A 20,158-nucleotide genomic window follows, 5' to 3' on the forward strand; every position below is an offset into this window, starting at 1 on the left:
TTTCATCATAGTCTTTAGCATAAAGTTTGTTAGTCTTTAGACTTAAAGTTCGTTTTTCCTAAGGCCTTTATAAGGCCTTAGATCGTTTTTCCTCAGGCTTTTATAAACAAGAATTTAGCATAGTCTTTAGATTCTTTTCATCATAGTCTTTAGCATAAAGTTTGTTAATCTTTAGATTTAAAGTTCGTTTTTTCTAAGGCCTTTATAAGGCCTTAGATCGTTCTTTCTCAGGCTTTAATAAATAAGAAGTTAGCGTAATCTTTAGATTCTTTTCATCATAGTCTTTAGCATAAAATTTGTTAGTTTTTAGATTTAAAGTTTGTTTTTCCTAAGGCCTTTATAAACAAGAACTTAGCATTGTCTTTAGATTCTTTAAACCTAATCATGACTGCTAGATTCAAAGAACTATTCCTAGCAACGGCCTTTTAACTTCGCCAAAATAAAGTCACGTCTTCAAGTCACGAATTATAAGCAAATCCTTTGTTGACATGAAAGCGAGAAAGGATATTTGATTCAGATCACAGTTCAGAGTACTAATTTAAAGAATCGGTATTTCGCTATATCGGCTTATCAAAGGATTCAAAGATGAATACAAATTGCATCAACAACGCAAGGATGACGAACAAGACTGTTAACACAAATCCAGAGGCGTGGGACCAAGGGCGTCAACTCATAGGGGTTAAAAAACGCGCTTGCCAGAAAAATATCGTAGTCTTTCCCCAAAAATTACAAAGTGCTGTTTTTTATGTATTCACTGCATTTTAGGCGTGAGGGGGATAGGGAGGAGGTCGAAGCTCTCCTGCCTTCACCTCCTGGCACCATGCATAAGGCGAACCCTGTAGATCATAGTTAACAAGTCTGGTCAACTCACCGCTCAACTTGCTACGGAAGCTAGTTCTTGTACGATATTCGTTACTTGTGTATTATTCAGAACCCACCCAATAAGTGAAGTTAGGTTCTTTCGTGAAACAAACTACGATGCAGGTAGGCTACATTCTAATGAAATATTTGGTACTTGCTCATTATTTAATTGATTCAATTCAATTCAGAACACACTCGCTAAAGCATTGGAAATCTCCCCTACTCTCCCAAAGAGAGCAGATCCGGTCCGGTTATGTCAATCATGTATCTAGGACTAGTGCTTATTCTTCCCACCAAGTTTCATTTCGATCTCCCCACTCTAAGCGTTTTCCAAGATTTCCGGTTTCCCCCTCCAACTCCCCCTAGTGTCACCGGATCCGGTCGAGATTTAAAAAAAGAGCTCTGAGACACGAGCTCCTTCTAAATATCAAATTTCATTAACATCAGATAACCCGTTTGTAAGTTAAAAATACCTCATTTTATCTAATTTTTCCAAATTAACCGTCCTTCCACTTCCCCCCAGATGGTCGAATTGGGGAAGTGATTAATTCTAATTTAATCTTGTCCGGTCCTTGATATGCCTGCCAACTATCAGCGATCGCTATATTGATCAAGTATCTAGTTTCGGATCTCCATGTAAAAATTGGGGTGGTCCGGGATTCGAATCTGAGACTTCTCGCACCCTGGGCGAGAATCATACTCCTAGACCAGCAAGCCACATTTATGAAGGACAATCGATTTGTTTTATCGGCAAATAAAATTCTTCTCAATTATCTCGTTCACTCGCTCCCCCCCCCCCATATGGTCGAATCGGGGAAGAGACTATTTCTAACTTAATCTGGTCTGGTCCCTGTTACGTCTACCAATTTTCATCGTCCTAACTTATCTGGAAGTGCCCAAACTAGCAAAACTGGGACCGACAGACAGACAGACGGAAAGAAACTGCGATCGCTATATGTAACTTGGTAAATACCAAGTGCCATAAAAACTGTTTAGCAGTGACAGCTTGATGATTATATTGACAACCTATTCACTCTTTGCCAGTGCAAAAATATACAGCTAATGTTTATCAATCTGTCATAGATGTCAGTACTGAAATCCGAAATTTATAAACTGAACTAAATGAAATCTTGATTCAAGCATGTGTAATTATCACACCACAGATCCAAGTCCTCACATTTGTAAAGCGAAAGCATCCCGAAAAGCATGGGGCTGTTCGAGAACGCAACAATCCAGGTTTTGATCCGAATGAAGTATTTGTCCCGTACATAAAGCAGGCACCAACCTTGAGGGGGAGTTGATCCCAAAAAAGATGTATTTCTTAAAATTGTGTTAAGTGAAATTTTTTAGAACTTCGATTTAGAGTTCACTCTCTTAAATTAAGCAAATTTCATCGATTGCTTCAGTTCATGTCCTCCTATAATTTTGTTTCTCAAGACATTTAAAAGCCTTTTTACAAAGAGCTGTAACTAAACAAAATATATATATATATATAAAAAATATGCAATATCCAGTTTGTGTACACTCCAGACACTTTTTGTGTTGACAAATATCTCGATTATTACAGCCGAATTCTGTCATCGAAAAGCAACAAAAAAGCTTTTCTTACCAATATTTGGTATGCACGGTAAATGTAGATGACTCTGGTATGTAATAGATTAATCCTTCCCCTTGCTGAGAGCTGCCAATAATACTCTATTTCCAATTTTACATAAGAAAATTAATGCTGTATTTATTAGTGATAAACCTCGCGTTTCCCTGGATATTGCAGTGAAGCACCGGTTATATAGCTATTCCTGATCATATTAACAATTTAATTTGCTTAAGACTCAAAATTTAAATTAAATTTAAGATTTGGGATCTTGGAGAGGCCCGGACCCGGAGGCTCCTTTGTGTACGTTTATCGTTGCATCGGCAATGTAAAGTATTTTAGACTGAAAAAACACGTACATTGGCAAACATTTAGTATGTTTTCAATAAAGCTAGTTAGTAGCTTTAGTTACTACGCCCTCCTACTAACGCCCTCCTACTAAGGTAACTGACTTTATTTTCAACTATCTTTTTGGAAGATATTGCAGCATTAAAACGATTAAGGAACTATGATCTGAATACAAAACAAAGAGTAACCTACCAAGCAATCACTCTGCTTTGGTCCAGTACATCCACCAGCACAGAAGAGATGGCAGCACTCTCTTGGTTTTGGTCCAAAGCATCGGCCTTGATGACACTGTGGGCTACAATTAACTTTAGAAAATTTCTGGCAATTTTCTGGACCGTTTCCCCAACAGCCCTTTTCGCAAGATTCGTGACAGGAGCATTCTCGTTCGGGTTCAGTGAAATTATAAACGTACATAAACTTCGCGTTCGGTCCAGTGATTATTTCATCCCAGTTAATGCTTCTTATGTGACAGAGATTGTAATTATTGAATAATCCCACATATCCAGCAAGAATATCTGCAAAGACGAAAAATGTATTATTATTTTGGCAAGAGTTGGACATGCATGTAGGCAATGACTTCTTTTGACGGGAGGGGGGGGATTTGAAAAAAACCTCAAAAAGCTAAATTGTGTGAAATTCATATGATATTTTAGAAACAATCCTAAAAAGAAAACATTTGTTAAACATCTATGCTTTATTTATTTATTAAATCAATAAATATTTAATAACTTAATATTGACTAAACTAAATTAATATTTTTATTAAATTTATTTATTTTTATTTATTAAAAATACATTTTGGAATATTTATTTAGAAATAAACGTTTTGTGGAGAGTTCTTATCTACCACTCCAATCGGGCACGATTCTATGATAATAAGCGTTTTTTTTTTTACGTATAACCAGAAGCTTCTCAATTAAAATACGATCAATAGGCATTTTCCACAGAACACCCCTCCAAAAACGTGCTTTTCAAAATTTGGGATGGGACAAAAAAAAAACAACCACCAACAACGCCACTGATCACCTAACAACCAAAATGATGAAATTAGGTTTTGTGTAAAGCAAGAAAAATATACAACTCTTCAATTCAAAAAAGAAAAGAAAAAGACAAGGCTACAACAAAAAATTAAGGAAGTGAGGAGCCCAACCTAACGTTCAGAAATTTATGAAAAAAAATTAAAATAATGGATTAACCTTTTTGATTAGTTCATTACTTTATACCAAAAACCAACAGCAGGATTTTTCTTGGAAAACAGAAGCTAAAAAGGTTTTTATGGTGAACAATAATTTTTAAGCTTTTTTAAGATATCCAATTTTATTAAGATCTGATCACCCGTTCGTAAGTTACAAATACCTCATTTTTTCTAATTTTTCCTAATTACTCCCCCCCCAACTCCACCAAAGGGAGCAGATCCGGTCCGGTTATGTCATTCACCTGTCTTGGACTTGTGCTTATTCTTTCCACCAAGTTTCATCCTGATCTCTCCGCTTTAAGCATTTCCAAGATCTCCCCCCCTAATGACACTGGATCCGGTCGGGATTTTAAATAAGAGATCTGAGTTTCGAGGTCCTTCTAAATATGAAATTTCATGAAGATACGATCACTCTTTTGTAAGTTCTCTTTTTTCTAATTTTTTAGAATTAACCGTTCCCCCCAACTTCCCCAAAGAGAGCAGATCCGTTCCGGTAATGTCAATGCCGTATCTAGGACTTGTGCTTATTTTTCTCACCAAGTTTCATCCCGATCCCTCCACTCTAAGCATTCTCCAAGATTTTAGGTCCCCCTCCTTCCAACATCCCCTTCGCCAGATACAGTCGCGATTTAAAATAAGAGCTCTGAGACATGGTATCCTTCCTAAAATCAAATTTCATTAAGATCCGATCACTCCTTCGTAAGTTAAAAATACCTCATTTTTCTAATTCTTCAGAATTAACCCTCCCCCCCAACTTCCCCCAAGAGAGCAGATCCGTTCCGGTTATGTCAATCACGTATCCAGGACTTGTGCTTATTTTTCCCACTAAGTTTCATCTCGATCCCTCCACTCTAAGCGTTTTCCAAGAGTTTAGGTCCCCCCTCATTTCCCCCCAATGTCACCGGATCCAGTCGGGATTTAAAATAAGAGCTCTGAGACACGATATACTTCCAAACTTCAAATTTCATTAAGATCCGATCACTCCTTCGCAAGTTAAAAATACATCATTTTTTCTAATTTTTCATAATTAACCCCCCCCCCCCCAGCTCCCCCAAACAGAGCAGATCCGTTCCGGTTATGTCAATCACGTATCTAGGACTTCGGCTTATTTTCCCACCAAGTTTCGTCCCAATCCCTCCACTCTAAGCATTTTCCAAGATTTTAGCCCCCCCCCCCCCAACTCCCCCAATGTCACCGGATATGGTCGGGATTTAAAACAAGAGCTCGGAGACACGATATCCTTCCAATCATCAAATTTTTTAAAGATCCGATGACCCATTCGTAAGTTAAAAATACTTCATTTTTTTCTATTTTTACGAATTAACCGCCCCCCCCCCACTCACCCAGATAGTCAAATCGGGAAAAAATTCTATCTAAAAATTCAAATCTATTTATAATTTAATCTGGTCCGGTCCCTGATACGCCTGCCAAATTTAATCGTCCTAGCTTACCTGGAAGTGCCTAAAGTAGGAAAACCGGGACAGACCAACAGAAAGACAGACCGACAGACAGACAGACCGACAGAATTTGCGATCGCTATATGTCACTTGGTTAATGGCAAGTGCTATAAAAATTACAGTGTCGTTCAGTATACTTTATTACAGAATACAATAATTTTTTTTGACAGACAAAACAATGATGTCACTTTTTGACAGAAAAAACGATAGTGTCAATTTTTTCAATCAAATAAATAAAAATTATATTTGGAACAAAAACAGGAAAAAAATATGACAATAATCGTAATGACAAAAAAGAAAAAAAAACAAACAAACAATGACGTTTTGTACGATAATTTAAAAAAACAACATAAAATAGACATTTTTGGAGATGAAATATCGATGGCACAATAAGGTTAACAAATTATTTTTGCAACACCTTTTTTTGGCCACACGAAGTGACCCCTCTTCGCCCTAAGATTCAGACCAGAGTGAAGTTCAGGATCTACTTAGGAGGTGATGCATAATAAATAAATATAGCTACCCAGACTTTGCTTAACTCTATCAGGTAATATTAGAACCTGAGATTCTAAACCACGAATGAGGGGCTCAAATTTTATGGAGATGTCTATACCGAGTACCCCCCCCCCCCTGTGTAAGGCACTGGTTTAGATTTTGTCATGTACTTAAAATGTTCCCATTTAATTTTAATGCAGCTTCAACAAGCAAAAAAAAAAAAGAATTCATGCACCAGCAACAATGGTAAAGATGAACCAATAATTATTATGCTAAAAGGATACTTATTACATAATTCAAATCAGTGTACAAATTGATTTAAAATGGCTCCAAAGAGAATAAAAAAAGTTAGTAAATTAACCACAAAAGGGAAAATTACTATTTCATCCAGCCAAAACTCTTCTTCAAGTAACTATTTCTAAAGCAGTATACTCTGAGCAATAATAACGAACTATTCAAACTGCCTATTTTAACATACCAATTAAACTTAATAACGCTTAATTAGTGATGGTTTCAATAGTGAGTCATAGAGACTAAGCCAAATTTGGGCAACAGAAAAATGGTTATTCTTTAATAATTACAAGTTGTTGCTCAGTTTGAGACCCTTATAAGGAAAATGAATTCCTGATCTGGCGCCCTTCAAATCTTTAAAGGCTTACTGAAGGCATTTTGGGTCTTATCACAGAGTAATGATATTTGACGCCGATTCTGTGTATCTGTTGGCAAACCCGAAATAACGAAGTTAAGGCGGTGGTGGGTGAAAATATTCTTTTTCAGGCGAAGTGCTGTTTTAAGTAGCCCCTTTCATCAATATAATACGATAATTTAAAGTATTTAAATTTTGCTCGATTTTAACCTAAACAAAGTTCAGATTTACAAAAATAATATTCAAAGCGTAATAAAAAGATTAAATTATTACCAAGGACAAGTAGTAAATTACTTGGTAAATTGTGGTATTTGGTAAATTATTACCAAGCTCCAAGGACATTGAAAATGAAATCCGATTGTTTAAATTGGTTAAGTAGGAACTTAAACGAACATTTATACCTTTTAAAATTAAGAAAATTGGGAACTTAATTTTTAATGAAAGGGCACCGATATGCAATATGCAGTTTTTGGTTGTAGGGGGTGCCACAATTAACGTGAGGGGAATATCAGAAAAAAAATGTGCTAAAAAGCGTGGCACTAAACAGCTTCAAAAGATATAGCTTTCCTCTGAATTTTTAGCTGTTTTTGAAAATCAACGGAATATTAGCCTTTATTTTTAACTGATGAAAGTGTTTTAAAATTGGAATAATTAGTTTGGCCTATTTATTTTCAGCCTACAAATATTGACGAAAATTTGGCACTGCCCTAAGAACTCTAGAACTTAGAAACAAAAAGGAAAATATTAGAAAATCGACGTTTTCAGGTATGAATTGGCCCAGAACTGAGCATTTTTGAAGACCATACTGCCTTTCTATGACATACAAATAACCGTTTAACAGGGACAAATCCTTTTATTTGAAAGAGAAACAGCAACAAAAAATCTCTGGATATTTTGGTCACATATACCAGCAGATAAATTGTTTATCTGCTGAAAACGCCCACTGTGTATGTGACCCCTTTTCTGTATTTTATTTTTCCCCTTTCTTTTACTTTTCTTTGGAACTTGGTTCGTAGAAATTTTGTTTTTTTTATCTTTTTTCCTTTGATTATCAATATTATTATTTATTTATATAGTATATATATATAGTATATAGTATATATAGCATATATATATAGTATAGTATATATAGTATTTATTATACTTATATAGTGCCAGATGCCTAGAAGAGCGCCTTCCTCCTTGTAGTTGCAGAAAAAGGTTCGACATTTATTTTGAAGCTTCATTTTACCAAACGGTCATTTTCATTTTACCAAAATTGAATCATGGATTTTACATACGATGTCTTCTGTAAATGATGACGCGAGCCCTGTAGAAGGCACCGTGCTCAAGTTGTCACGAACCCTTTATTTTGTTTGTTAGGCAATTGTTATATAGCCTATATCTTTAGCCTTATCTTATTTATATCGTTATTTAGCCTTATCTTTTTTTCCTTAGATTATCAATATTATTATTTATTTGCATCGTTTTTATTCTCATTATTAGAGATTGGTCATAATTTCCTATTTCGTTTGTTTTGTCCTTTTGTTGAGTTTTGTTTGTTAGGCAATTGTTATATAGCCTATATCTTTAGCCTTATCTTATTTATATCGTTATTTAGCCTTATATTTTTTTCCTTAGATTATCAATATTATTATTTATTTGCATCGTTTTTATTCTCATTATTAGAGATTGGTCATAATTTCCCATTTCGTTTGTTTTGTCCTTTTGTTGAGTTTTGTTTGTTAGGCAATTGTTATATAGCCTATATCTTTAGCCTTATCTTATTTATATCGTTATTTAGCCTTATATTTTTTTCCTTAGATTATCAATATTATTATTTATTTGCATCGTTTTTATTCTCATTATTAGAGATTGGTCATAATTTCCTATTTCGTTTGTTTTGTCCTTTTGTTGAGTTTTGTTTGTTAGGCAATTGTTATATAGCCTAATGGGTCGACCACTAAAGGATACCACCTGTAGCACAAAAGTGCTATTTTAGAAATTTTGCAGTCGCTGTATAGCACGCAAATTTGAGCAATTGTAGCACTTTAGGAACAGACCCTGGTCACAACCCTGCGCCTGGTATCAAGTGCTTTTACGTCTTTCTTTGAGCAGGCACTTGGATTAATATTATGCGTTACATCATCTTGTAGTTAAATGAGTTGAACTGAACTGAATTGAAATTTTAAATACCTCATTTCCTCAAAATGTATTAAGATATATCTCCTGTTCTTAATTGCTAAGGCAGTGCTTGTAAATGCATTTTTTACAGTGATCGTAAAAAAAATGATTGTTTAGATAAGTAAAAGAAAGAGATAAAAAAAAAATCAGTTTTCCACCATCCTATATATTTTTTCCTGTACATTTTACAAACGCCATTCAGGGGCGAATCATATTATGCATATGATTTATGCATAAGGGACAGACCAAAGTGCACCAATATTCAAACAAACTTAATCTTGATTTAATAAGATCTTTATTTCAATTAAAGTTCTAAGTTTATTTGTTTTTGATTATTTCTATTTTATCGTAAAAAAAGCTATGAATATGTTAGTATGCATAACATAGACTGGTTTAAGAAACAATATACAGAAATACAACTATTGTGTCCTTTTGGAAAGAGGGATTCCAAAAAAATCTTTAAAAAAATGGAAAACGGGACAATAAATTTCAATAGAAGGAATATTTCTATTTATGTTTTTATAACCAACCTTATCATTTTGCTGGGTAGTACTAAAAAGAATGGGTAACTTATAAGAGTAAAAACTTGCGCTGGTGCCGAAAAAAATCACCAACGCCATGTTAAGATTGGCGTTTCTTAGCTTTTTTACTGTAATAGCAAGGCGAAATCAGTATAGTTAGTGAAATTGACTAAATTAGAGTAGTTTAATACAGGTTTCTAAAAAAGTCATAAATTACAAAATAAAAAAACAAAAAACACAACTCTACGTGATATCGGGGATTTTTTCGGCATTAGTGCCTGTTCCCACTCTTATTACTTACCAAAACTCTTTGGTAGTACTAGATGGTGTTGCATCCTTTTTTTTGTATCAGATACTAATTTGAGCGTCTTCTATTACGAGTTTCCCATTCGTCCCTGTCAGTGCATTAAATCAAAGGCATAGGCAGGCTTAAAACTTTAGGAGCCAATGTAGGCAGACACGGAGGTATAGCAGACGCAAAAGATTCATATACACCTAGGACAGACAGTGGGCAATCCATTAGCTGGAAACGATTCTTGGAGTGACACCTGGTATTCGAGTATGACCTTCATTTTTTTTTTTTTTTTTTTTTAAGACAGGACTTCACTGCTACGAAAGAAATTAGCCAACATGTAACTTTTTGTCGGCAAATGCTCCAAAAGGTAATTAAATGTTAAGAACCATGATATTCTCATTATATTTTATTCATGTGATTTATTTTCAACAGCAAAAAAAGAAAGGACCCATAATGCATTTATCAACTTCAGTTGCAAGCTTTACAAAAGCCTTGTCAAACCATATGTAGTTTGAACAAAAAAGAAACAGCTAACACACAGCCGCGTAGACAGGTGTGGGTTTTTAGAGTTCCTGCTCCTCCCCCTAATACTTTGAAAGTTTAACGCATGTTTACATAATTTTTGTAGCATTAAATTCCGTTTTTTAGCTTCCCCTCCCCCCCCCCAAAAAAAAAATTGTCTGCAAGTATGCGTACGAGCTAGTCAGTAACTTTTTTCGATGTGGATTTAGATCCAGAATAAACTATGCTATAAGATTTTTGGTATAATATAGAAGTTCTGGTACAATGCCATACATTTAGATTTTTTTTTTTTTTTTTTGGTACAATGCAAATTTTCCTATAAATTTTGCTTTTACTGGGTTCTTTTTTAACTCGGACATCTGTTTAAGTTTTAGCTTGTCGAAAATTTTCTTTTTATTATGGCAAATTTTTAACCCGCCGTTTAGATGGTACAAATTAACCTCTTGCCGTACAATTTTAGACGGGACACCAGTACAGTTTATTCCAAAGTGTTGGCAACGCTGGTAACCACCAGCAGTCGAAATTGGCAACTCTACAGGAGAAAAAATCTAATAGAAAAAAAGCTAGAAAATTAGAACAATTAAACCCCTTTACAAGAAAGGTGGTAGGTGGGAATGTAGTAATCATAGATTTTATAATAGATTTAGACGATTCTTAGCTAATTTATAGTCCAGCTCGTAAAAACGTAACAAAAATGAATACATGCAGATTTTTGATGCGTTGAAAAAGATTGTAACCCCCCCCCACTGAAAAAAAATCCTGAATACGTTCTTGAAGATAATTATTAGACTATGCGAATAAATTTTAGAAAGAGAACAGTATTTTTTTGGAAAGACATTTGATTTCATGGACCAAATTTTTATAGTTAGATTAACAGTTAAAAGGGTTGAATTAACTAGACCTCATTAATTCCTGAGTTTTATAGATCACGGAAAGGTATCTAAAGGTATCAGCTGATAGAAAATCTTTAATGAAGTTCCTATCTCTGTTTGAAATACCAGATAAGAACATGAAAGTAATTACTACTATTTATGAGAATAGTATTGTTGCAGCTTAGGACATAAGCGTGCTTAGTAGCCTATGCGATTCAGCGTGGTATCAGGAGCTAGGCAGCGCTGTGTATCCCCGTTTAAATGAGGCCGTTTCTTGATTATGGCTTTTTTCAGGCAAAGTTGTCCGTGCTCTTTTATTTTTTCAGGCAGCCTCAGTCTCCATTTTCAAGGTACTCAATCTCGGTACTTTTTAAGGTTCAAAAAGGCAAATCAGGCGCATTTGAAATGACTTTTTCTTAATGTTTTTTTTTTTTTTTTTTTCAGAAGATGGCTTTTTTCGTTTTTCGATGAATAAAAAGCTGTTTTACTCAGCCAACTTCACCTGAAAAGGCCATAAAGAAGACAGGACTTGGTCCTCGTTTTGATTGATTTTGTGCAAAAGAACATAGCAAAGATTATGAAAACCATTATATCAAATGGAAAGATAAAGCTATCCTAGACATGAATTATGTAGATGATTAAGTGTCCTAGACAAAAGTATTGGCGGAGTGAATGAATTTTTGTATGTTTTGGCTGTTCAGGACGCGATTATAGGTTTGAAAATTAGCTTATAGGCCTAAAAATAATTCGCTTAATTTAGAAATACTTGAGGACTAATAGGTAATGTCGGGTAACGAGAAGTTTGACCGAGTAGAAATTTCACAGAAAATAGCCTGGTGATTCATATAGGCTCTAAAAACAAAAGAAACAAGTTCAAATTATAAATGTAATTTCATATCATTTAAAAAATGATGGTCCGTTACGCTACTTAAGATTTAGAATACCAAGGACAGTGAAATTGAATAATGATCGTTTAAATTGATTAAGTGGAAAATTCCACAAAAATTGGGAAAAATCAGGAATTTGATTTTTAATGAAAAGCCTCCATATCCTAATAAGGTATCGTTATATTCGGGAGTCAACAGCTGGTTAACATGTGAATTTTCATTGACCCAAATTAGTTGTCAAATACCAATAAATATTTCTTGTTGTTTCTTTTATTTCTTGTTTATTTCTTGTTGCTGTTTGTTGTTTGTTTCTTGTTTGTTTCATGTTTCTTGTTGTTTCTTGTTGTTTCTTTTATTTCTTGTTGTTTCTTGTTTATTTCTTGTTGTTGTTTGTTGTTTGTTTGTTGTTTGTTTCATGTTTCTTGTTGTTTCTTTTATTTCTTGTTTATTTCTTGTTGTTGTTTGTTGTTTCTTGTTGTTTGTTTCTTGTTTGTTTCATGTTTCTTGTTTGTTTCATGTTTCTTGTTTGTTTCATGTTTCTTGTTGTTTCTTTTATTTCTTGTTTATTTCTTGTTGTTGTTTGTTTCATTTTTCTTGTTTATTTCTTGTTTATTTTCGTGGTTGAACTGGGGAACACTGATGAAACAACCCAAAAACAAATGTTGCTTTTCAGGTATGAATCGACCTAAGATGGGCCCGGGAGGCGAAAACATTTTTATTTTGATGTCCTTGGTACTTGAGATACTTCCAATTGAATTTTGAAGTTGTTGATGGTCTGAGATAGGACTCACATCAAGGGTTGGCATAATGGGAAGTTCATTATATGGCACTGACGATTCCTCATCATTGGCAAACAATTTATTAAAATCCTTTCTAGTAATGTGTTTGAGATGAGCAGTGTTTTTGGCACAAGTTTCGTTGTGCACAAACTATAGCTATGAGACAAGTTTTTAGTTTCTGAAGTTTTTGAAGTCGATTTAGTTTCTTTAGTTTCTGAAGTTTTTCAAATTGATTTAGTTCCTGAAGTTTTTGAAGTCGATTTAGTTTCTTTAGTTTCTGAAGTTTTTCAAATTGATTTAGTTCCTGAAGTTTTTGAAGTCGATTTAGTTCCTTTAGTTTCTGAAGTTGATTGCTGATGTTCTAAATAGGAATCAACTGCGGTAACTCAAAGGCGCTATAAGAGATCGAAAAAACAAACTTAATATATTATCCTTCCAAATAAAATAAGCTTTGTTAGTTCATCCTCATGGGCTTAGTTTGGGGTGGGGGCAAGGGTGAGTAGTTACCCCCTTAATAACGTAAAGAAAAAATTATTTTACATCCCATACCTCTTGACTATCCGGATATGGACCCCTTACCCCCCTCCCCAATAAAAAGGCTGGAGATTCACCCCTGTTCAATCTGTTTCTTCTTGTCTTATTTGGTTCCTCAGATACTTGAAAGTCACCTTTTTTTCAGAATTTGTTTCGGTCGTTTTTCTCGCTAGCGGCAACAGTTGTTGATAACAAAATAGTGAAAACTCCAAAATGCATTTCTCTATTTTTCTGTTCTCCTGGTAAATATCCGTTATCTAAGATATCTTCCTTCGAATTACTTCAGCGAAAGTCAGGGTTGCCACCAGGTGGAAATACAAATCAATAGATTCTTGAAAAAAAAATCCCTCTATCAGCTAAAAATTCATTATATTTTCGAGAAAATCACTAAATTAGCAACAAAATCACTAAAATGATAATTAGCTGCTTCAACAGACAAGGTACTTTTGTATTTCAAAATCGCTGCTTTCAGTGGCTTTTTAGACTTTTAACATTATTTTATTAGTATAATTAACTTGTTTCTTTATTATTTTCAACACAGGGCACCAATTGGGATGTGTTGCATTTATCCCACTAGATTATAAAAATTATTTATTTTGGCGTTTCATCTTTTTTCCAATCAAAAATTCCCCCTATATTTTGAAAGATACATTTTTTGTGCCCTTATAAAAATAATCGAAAAGAAATTCTCGCCCCACCACCCGCAATTTCCTGAATTAGTGTTCTTGGCTTATCTCCCCAATCTTTACTGATTACTAAAGAAGTGAAATCATTAAAAATCCTTGGCCAAACAATTACTAGACAGTAAAAACAAATCACTAGAAATAGTGATAAATCACTAGAGGAGACAACCCTGGCTGAAATTTGCCATTTTGGATGTTCATTCCCCTTACTCCCGGTTCTTCATTACTAGTTTAGTTTTGAATGAATGATCTTGTACTCCTTGTTATCCTTTTGATTTTGAGTCAATTTTTAAATGACGCATGCGCCTCCCCCCCTCCTTCACGGGCCATGGAGCCTCTGTGAGGAATAATGCTGTGTATTAATTATCTGCTTAATTTTCTACAAATCTATCTTATATTAGCTCGAAATTAGAAACTTTTTAATTTCTTAAAACAAAATTAACCTACCTCGCAACGCTGGCATTTCTAAAGTCTCAGTTTTGGACAAGGTGACCATCAGCGAAAATTCCTCTTCATGAATACTAAGTTTAAAAAATGTTCGACCTCTTATAATTTGCAACGAGGGTAAAGCTATCTTTTTCACATCCACATGAGATATTAGCACATAACCGGTCACTTCACGAATATGTTGCAAAAAACTGAGGTCAAGTGAACTATCTTGCAACCAAGTTAATTCTAGGTTACCATCTACGTATGTACAATTTGTATATCTATCTCGCAAATTCCGATAATGATGCTCACGATTTGATGGTACAGACATTCTTCCATTTGTTCCAATACAAACTAAAAAAAAATTATAATTATTTATAATTTATAATTACAAGGATCACGACAAAATGATAAAAAAAAAACAACAAGCAACATCACCTACTTTCAAACACAAATACATAATAAAATACATTATAAACGTAAAGAAAAAGTCTCAACAGTTTAGTCCCAGTCTCAGGAATTTTTCCAGAGCTGTAATTTTCCCCAAACCCTTCTCTCTCATTATTTTTATCATAAAAAGTGTCCCCATATGTTATTTCCTTAAATCTTCCTTTACATTCTCCTATAAAATGCAAAGGGTTTTCCCCAATGCCCCAACGCTGTAAGGACCTTTTCCCTGCCGGGCTCGACTCTTATGCTTCCTTCTTTCCTCGAATAGTACAGTAATGTAAATAATATAATAATTTTACCCCAATTAATGTAATAATGTAACATTAAAACAATAATGATCATTAAAACAAGAGTGAAAGTGGTCATAAGTAGAAAAAAATCGAAGATATCTCATAAAACTACTGAAAAATCTAAACACTGAGTCAGGTTATTTGAAAAATAATTAGATCATTTGGCTGATGTATTTCAAAATGCGTTATGTGATATCTTTTGATAAATGAATTTGTGGCACAGCCAATTAAATTTATTAAATTCCACTGATTTGTCCACTTTGTTTCATCTCACCTTATTTGATTTTCATGATGCTTTCAAGTGTCTTTTCTTTTATATTGCGTTATATCTCCCTCCCTCATTTGCAAATTAAGTTTAAAATCCACACGTTTAGGGATCAAAAGCTTTTTCCCTTGTCTCAATGCATGGACGTACCCATAGGGAGGGGGCTTGGGGCCCGTCCAAAATCCTAATTTTTATGATTTTTCATTGATTATAAATTAATTTTATTAGCTTTAAATGAATTATCAACAATATTTAGTTAATTAAAATTAATTAATCGACAAATTAATAATAATTATGTAATTAATTTTTTTAATTATTCCATAGTTATATGTCAAAATTCCCTTTATAGCAGATATTTCCAGTATTTCCATTTCAAATTCCCCTTTTAATGTACGAGCCAATTTGTTAACAGTTAATTCGCATAGCTTGTTCAACATAAACGAAATCTTAAAATTCAGTAATTTCAATTGAATTTCAATAACATTTCAAATTTCAATAACATTTTAAATAGCCTTTCGATTATCAGCGGATTGACATCTTGCCCAACTCCACCTAAAGGTTTGGCCTAGTACGCATCTTCAATATAGGTTCATATATCCAAAGATCCCAAACTCTAGAGAAAGGGCTGATTAGTTGAATTTATTCGTCTTTTAATCTTCAAGTACAAAACCATCCTCTTATGGTTATTTACGATCGTCTTACCCTTATTACCTAGGGAACCCTTGCGATAAGTTTGGGTTATTTATTCAAATCGTTAGGAAACCACAAATTATGGAATTGTGTCAGCAAAAACGACTTAATTCAATTTTAAACATAATTTTTACGAAAACTAATATGGACTTTAGTTATCTTTTAAAGAAAGAAAGGATTTTGGCACAAATTTAAATATCCCCCCCCCCAAAATTTAAGTTTTTCAATTTCATTGAACAACAGTCAGGGTACAATTTTCATGGGGGGGGGGGATGTTTACAAGATTAGCAGTCTTATACTAAAAGATTAAACAGAATTGTAATATACTTAATAGCGTGGAAAATAAATCAGCTTTTTGTTTTCTAAAGTGGATTTTCATTCTCCTTGAAAAAAAGATAAGTTATGAAAAAATATGCCGTCTTAGTATCTAGTAATAAGCAATCTTAATATTCTCCAGCCGGAGGAAAGTGAGCACCCGAGGCAACATAAAACTTAAACATACCACTATCTTTCTAAATTGAACGTCAGACTTCGATCCTTTAATGGTAAATCAATAAAACTGTGAAAAACTTAAACATACCACTATCTTTCTGAATTGAAGGTCCAACTTCGATCCTTTAATGGCGGATCATATTGTGGGGAATAAATATATACCGCATGGGTCAGATTGAAGGTGTCGCTCTTTTATATTGTTCAGTAAAATTTAAAATTGAAAAATTTCAGTAAAATTTAAAAACTTAAAACATACCACTATCTTTCTGAATTGAGGGTCAGACTTTGATCCTTTAATGGCAAATCATATTGTGGGGAATAAATATATAACGCATGGATCATCTCAAAGGTGTCACTATTCTTCTTTAGAGTCTATTTGATCTATTTTGTTAACTTTATCTAATCTATCTAATTCTAATTTTCGAAGTCTATATATTTTTTTTCCTTGTAAGTAAATGATCTGTTTTTTTTTCTATGGGGAAGTGACTCGTATGTCTCCTATCTCCTTTACAAATAAAGGAGCTGTGAGGGGATCAGCATGACGTTTATACGTAATGTTTTATTGTGTATTTCATTATGAATAAATTTTGTCTTATGGACACGCAACTTAAGATCAATTGATAAATATAGCATGTTAGCTAAACAAATCCAAGGTTTAAAACTTGGGGGGGAGGAAAACCATGGGTCGCCTGTATATTTTGTTATTATAATCGAGCTGCCGATTTTTTTTTTCTCTCGCATTGGACTAACGATATAATTTGTGTTTACTCATTTAATGGTCCGTCCATTTTAAATTATTATAAAAGGTTTTCGAACAAAACGAATAATAAAATAAAAAGATATAGATGTGAATATTTATGCACGAATATATTTTTAATACTTACTTTTCCCTCTGAATATTTCCTTATGGATATCGGGAAATGAAACAGAGATATCCTTTTCTTTTTTATCCTTTTTAGCACAATTACAGGCAGGTATCAGTATACACAAGACTAGGGTGAAAATAACACAATTTCTCAACAGCACTATCCTCATATGATTTGTTGGCCGAAATCGGTCTGATGGCACAAGGTAACTATTGCACATTGTCGTCTCGCTTTCCCACATCACTTAATCATTTTTTGGGGTAGGCTACAATTTGATACGTACTTACTTGGCTTGAATAGAATAATAAAATACAACTATTTGTGGCCGAGAGGCTACTACTTTCATTAAACGTGTACACCTCAGGTGGCAGATCTGGATGCCACGCATGGCGCAAAGTTTATTGTGCATGTCAAGAAGAGGCACGGTGTAGCAGAAGTGTGCCACACATTCCAGAACAATTGACACTTCGATGTGTACACCCCTATGGGAGAGAGTCGGGAGCTTCTTTGATTGTGGCTTTATCATGTCAAGGTACTTGTTGAGTTGCTTATTACAAAAGAACCTGATATCTGACCATACTTCGAAATAACTAACTTTGGATGCCAACGCAGATATACCCCCTTAGAAATCCAAAATATACAAAGACTGCAAAATATTGCAATATTCAGAAAAAACGTGACATTATTTTGGCAAAAAAGCTCTTATTACCGCTTAATTGTACTTCACTGATAACAATCTCGTAATTATCGAATCAAAAATAAGCTGTACGGAAAACTTAGTTTGATCCTTCCAGGGTTGCCAGCCCTTGTGATTTATCACTATTGCCAATGATTTTTCATATTGTCTAAATTGAAACATACAACAGAAATAACAAGATTATTGAAGAAAAAAAGTAAATCAACCTAAGAATCACTAAAATCTAGTGACTTTCCCGGGTGGCAACCATGGATCCCTCTAACTAGAGCTATAATAAAATAAAGATTAAAATGGCAAGACTAGGCCAGGTCTTACGACGGAAGGATGACAAATTGTCAAAGAATGTGCGCTCAGCCCTCCATCTGGGGCCGAAAGAAAAAGCAGGTCGTCCTCGAGTCGGGTGGGAATTGGTCATAAAGAAACGTTAAAAGGACATTGGAACTTCATGAGAGGGGTTGAGGAGTGAGACTTTAATAGATTGGGGTGAAGTAACATAAACAGCTGGGTTGGCCTCAGGTGGCTAGGTACTGCAATGAGTAGTGAGTAGTTTCAGCGGTGACTATCAGTAATGTGAAATTTAGAGCTAGGGTCACTTCAAAGCTGGACGCTCCAGTTATTACACTAAATTAGCTTTAAAGGTAAGAACAACCTCTCATATCACACATAGCAAGTACAAAATGACAAATTTACGACCAGTTCTTTTTCGGTTCTGAGCTGAGAAGTTACCCAAAGCAGGATCACCGCTGTTCAGGTATATACCCAAAACAATAAATCAGCCTGGCTAAGACAATGAATTTAGGATTCAAATTTGTATTCAAAAAATAAAAGAAACATGTACTTAGTAATGAAAAGAAGCATTAAAATTCACGGAGAAAAATACATGGGCCAGATGAATCATTGCCAAAGTTAATGAAAAGTATATCTCCTATTAAATATATCACCCATAATATTGATTGGCTTCCTATATGTTTGGGAGTATCGTAGGTATTTTCAAAGGCCACACTGCCTTTCCATGACGTATAAATAAGAGTTCAATTAGGAATGAATCCTTTTATTAGACAATGAAAAACAATGATAAAAAATCTGGATATTTTGATTTCATACACAGCGACCGTCGTCAGCAGATGACGACAGATTTACCTACAGATGACGGTCACTGTGTATGTGCTCGAAATATCCAGAATTTTTCATCTTTGTTTTCATACACAGCGATCGTCGTCAGCAGATGATGACGGATTTATCTACTGATGATGGTCGCTCTGTATGTGCTCAAAACATCCAGAATTTTTTATCTTTGTTTTCACTATCGAATAAAGGGATTTTGTCCTTATTTGAACTGTTATTTGTACGTTTGGGAATGTCTCTAGATTATTATGCTTAAGAGTTTGTATACCTAGCGGGACATCCTTATTCAGATTCATCATGAGCCGGGTTTGACTCCACTGGCATCAATTAATGAAATGGTTTAAAAGTTAAAGCACCTTCAGTTTCAAACTAAGAGCAAAGTGACCCGCCAGTATTTAATATATCGATGACTGCGCTGTCATTGTCTAGGGGTAAACGAAAAGCTGGTCATCCGCGGTTGGGGTGGGAGGATGTCATAAAGAAAGATTTAAGGGAAATGGAAACTTCCTGCGAGGGGTGTAAAGAGGGAGGCTTAGAATAGATTGGGATGGAGGAGGAGCGTGCGTAGCTGTGTTGGCCTCGGGTGGCTCGGTGCTGCGGTGAGTTGTTAGTAGTAGTAGTAGAATTGACTGCGCTGCTTTGCTTAATATTCGTTCAAGCTCCCTAATGAGAAGAAACTCCTGTCCAAAGGTAATCTTGCGGGAGAAAAAGACGCCAAAATATGGGTTAGATTGGTGATCTAAATGAAATAGCATCTTTTAGGGGATGTTTAACACGAGTGAACATCAGAAAATATTTAAAGCAATATAAAGTCTGTGTCAAAATTGAGCAAATGACCCTATCATTATTTCAGTCGGTACTTGTGTATTATTCAGAACACACTCAATAAGTGAAGTTATATTCTTTCGTGAAACAAACTACGATGCAGGTACATTTTAATTAAATATTTGATTCTTGTTCATTATTCAATTGATTCAATTCAGAACACACCCAAGAATTTTGCTGA

The 20,158-nt window shown here is 34.4% G+C and overlaps 1 protein-coding gene across 4 annotated transcripts in view; it reads right to left on the bottom strand.

Moving 5' to 3' along the window:
* The window catches only part of LOC136034012 (epidermal growth factor receptor-like), a 180,266-nt gene that overhangs the window by 62,058 nt on the left and 98,050 nt on the right, over nt 1-20,158 (bottom strand). For 2 of the 4 annotated variants that reach the window (XM_065715061.1, XM_065715060.1), the window contains exons 2-4: nt 17,349-17,595; nt 14,296-14,631; nt 2,993-3,315 (exon numbers count right to left, since the gene is read on the bottom strand). In XM_065715061.1, the coding sequence (XP_065571133.1) occupies nt 2,993-3,315; nt 14,296-14,631; nt 17,349-17,571 (882 nt within the window). In that variant the 5' untranslated portion in view covers nt 17,572-17,595. The remainder of the gene's footprint in view (nt 1-2,992; nt 3,316-14,295; nt 14,632-17,348; nt 17,596-20,158) is intronic. The other 2 variants (XM_065715062.1, XM_065715063.1) reach the window with 1 other exon arrangement.

This window comes from Artemia franciscana, chromosome 12, assembly GCF_032884065.1.
Source record: "Artemia franciscana chromosome 12, ASM3288406v1, whole genome shotgun sequence".
Classification (NCBI taxonomy): domain Eukaryota; kingdom Metazoa; phylum Arthropoda; class Branchiopoda; order Anostraca; family Artemiidae; genus Artemia; species Artemia franciscana.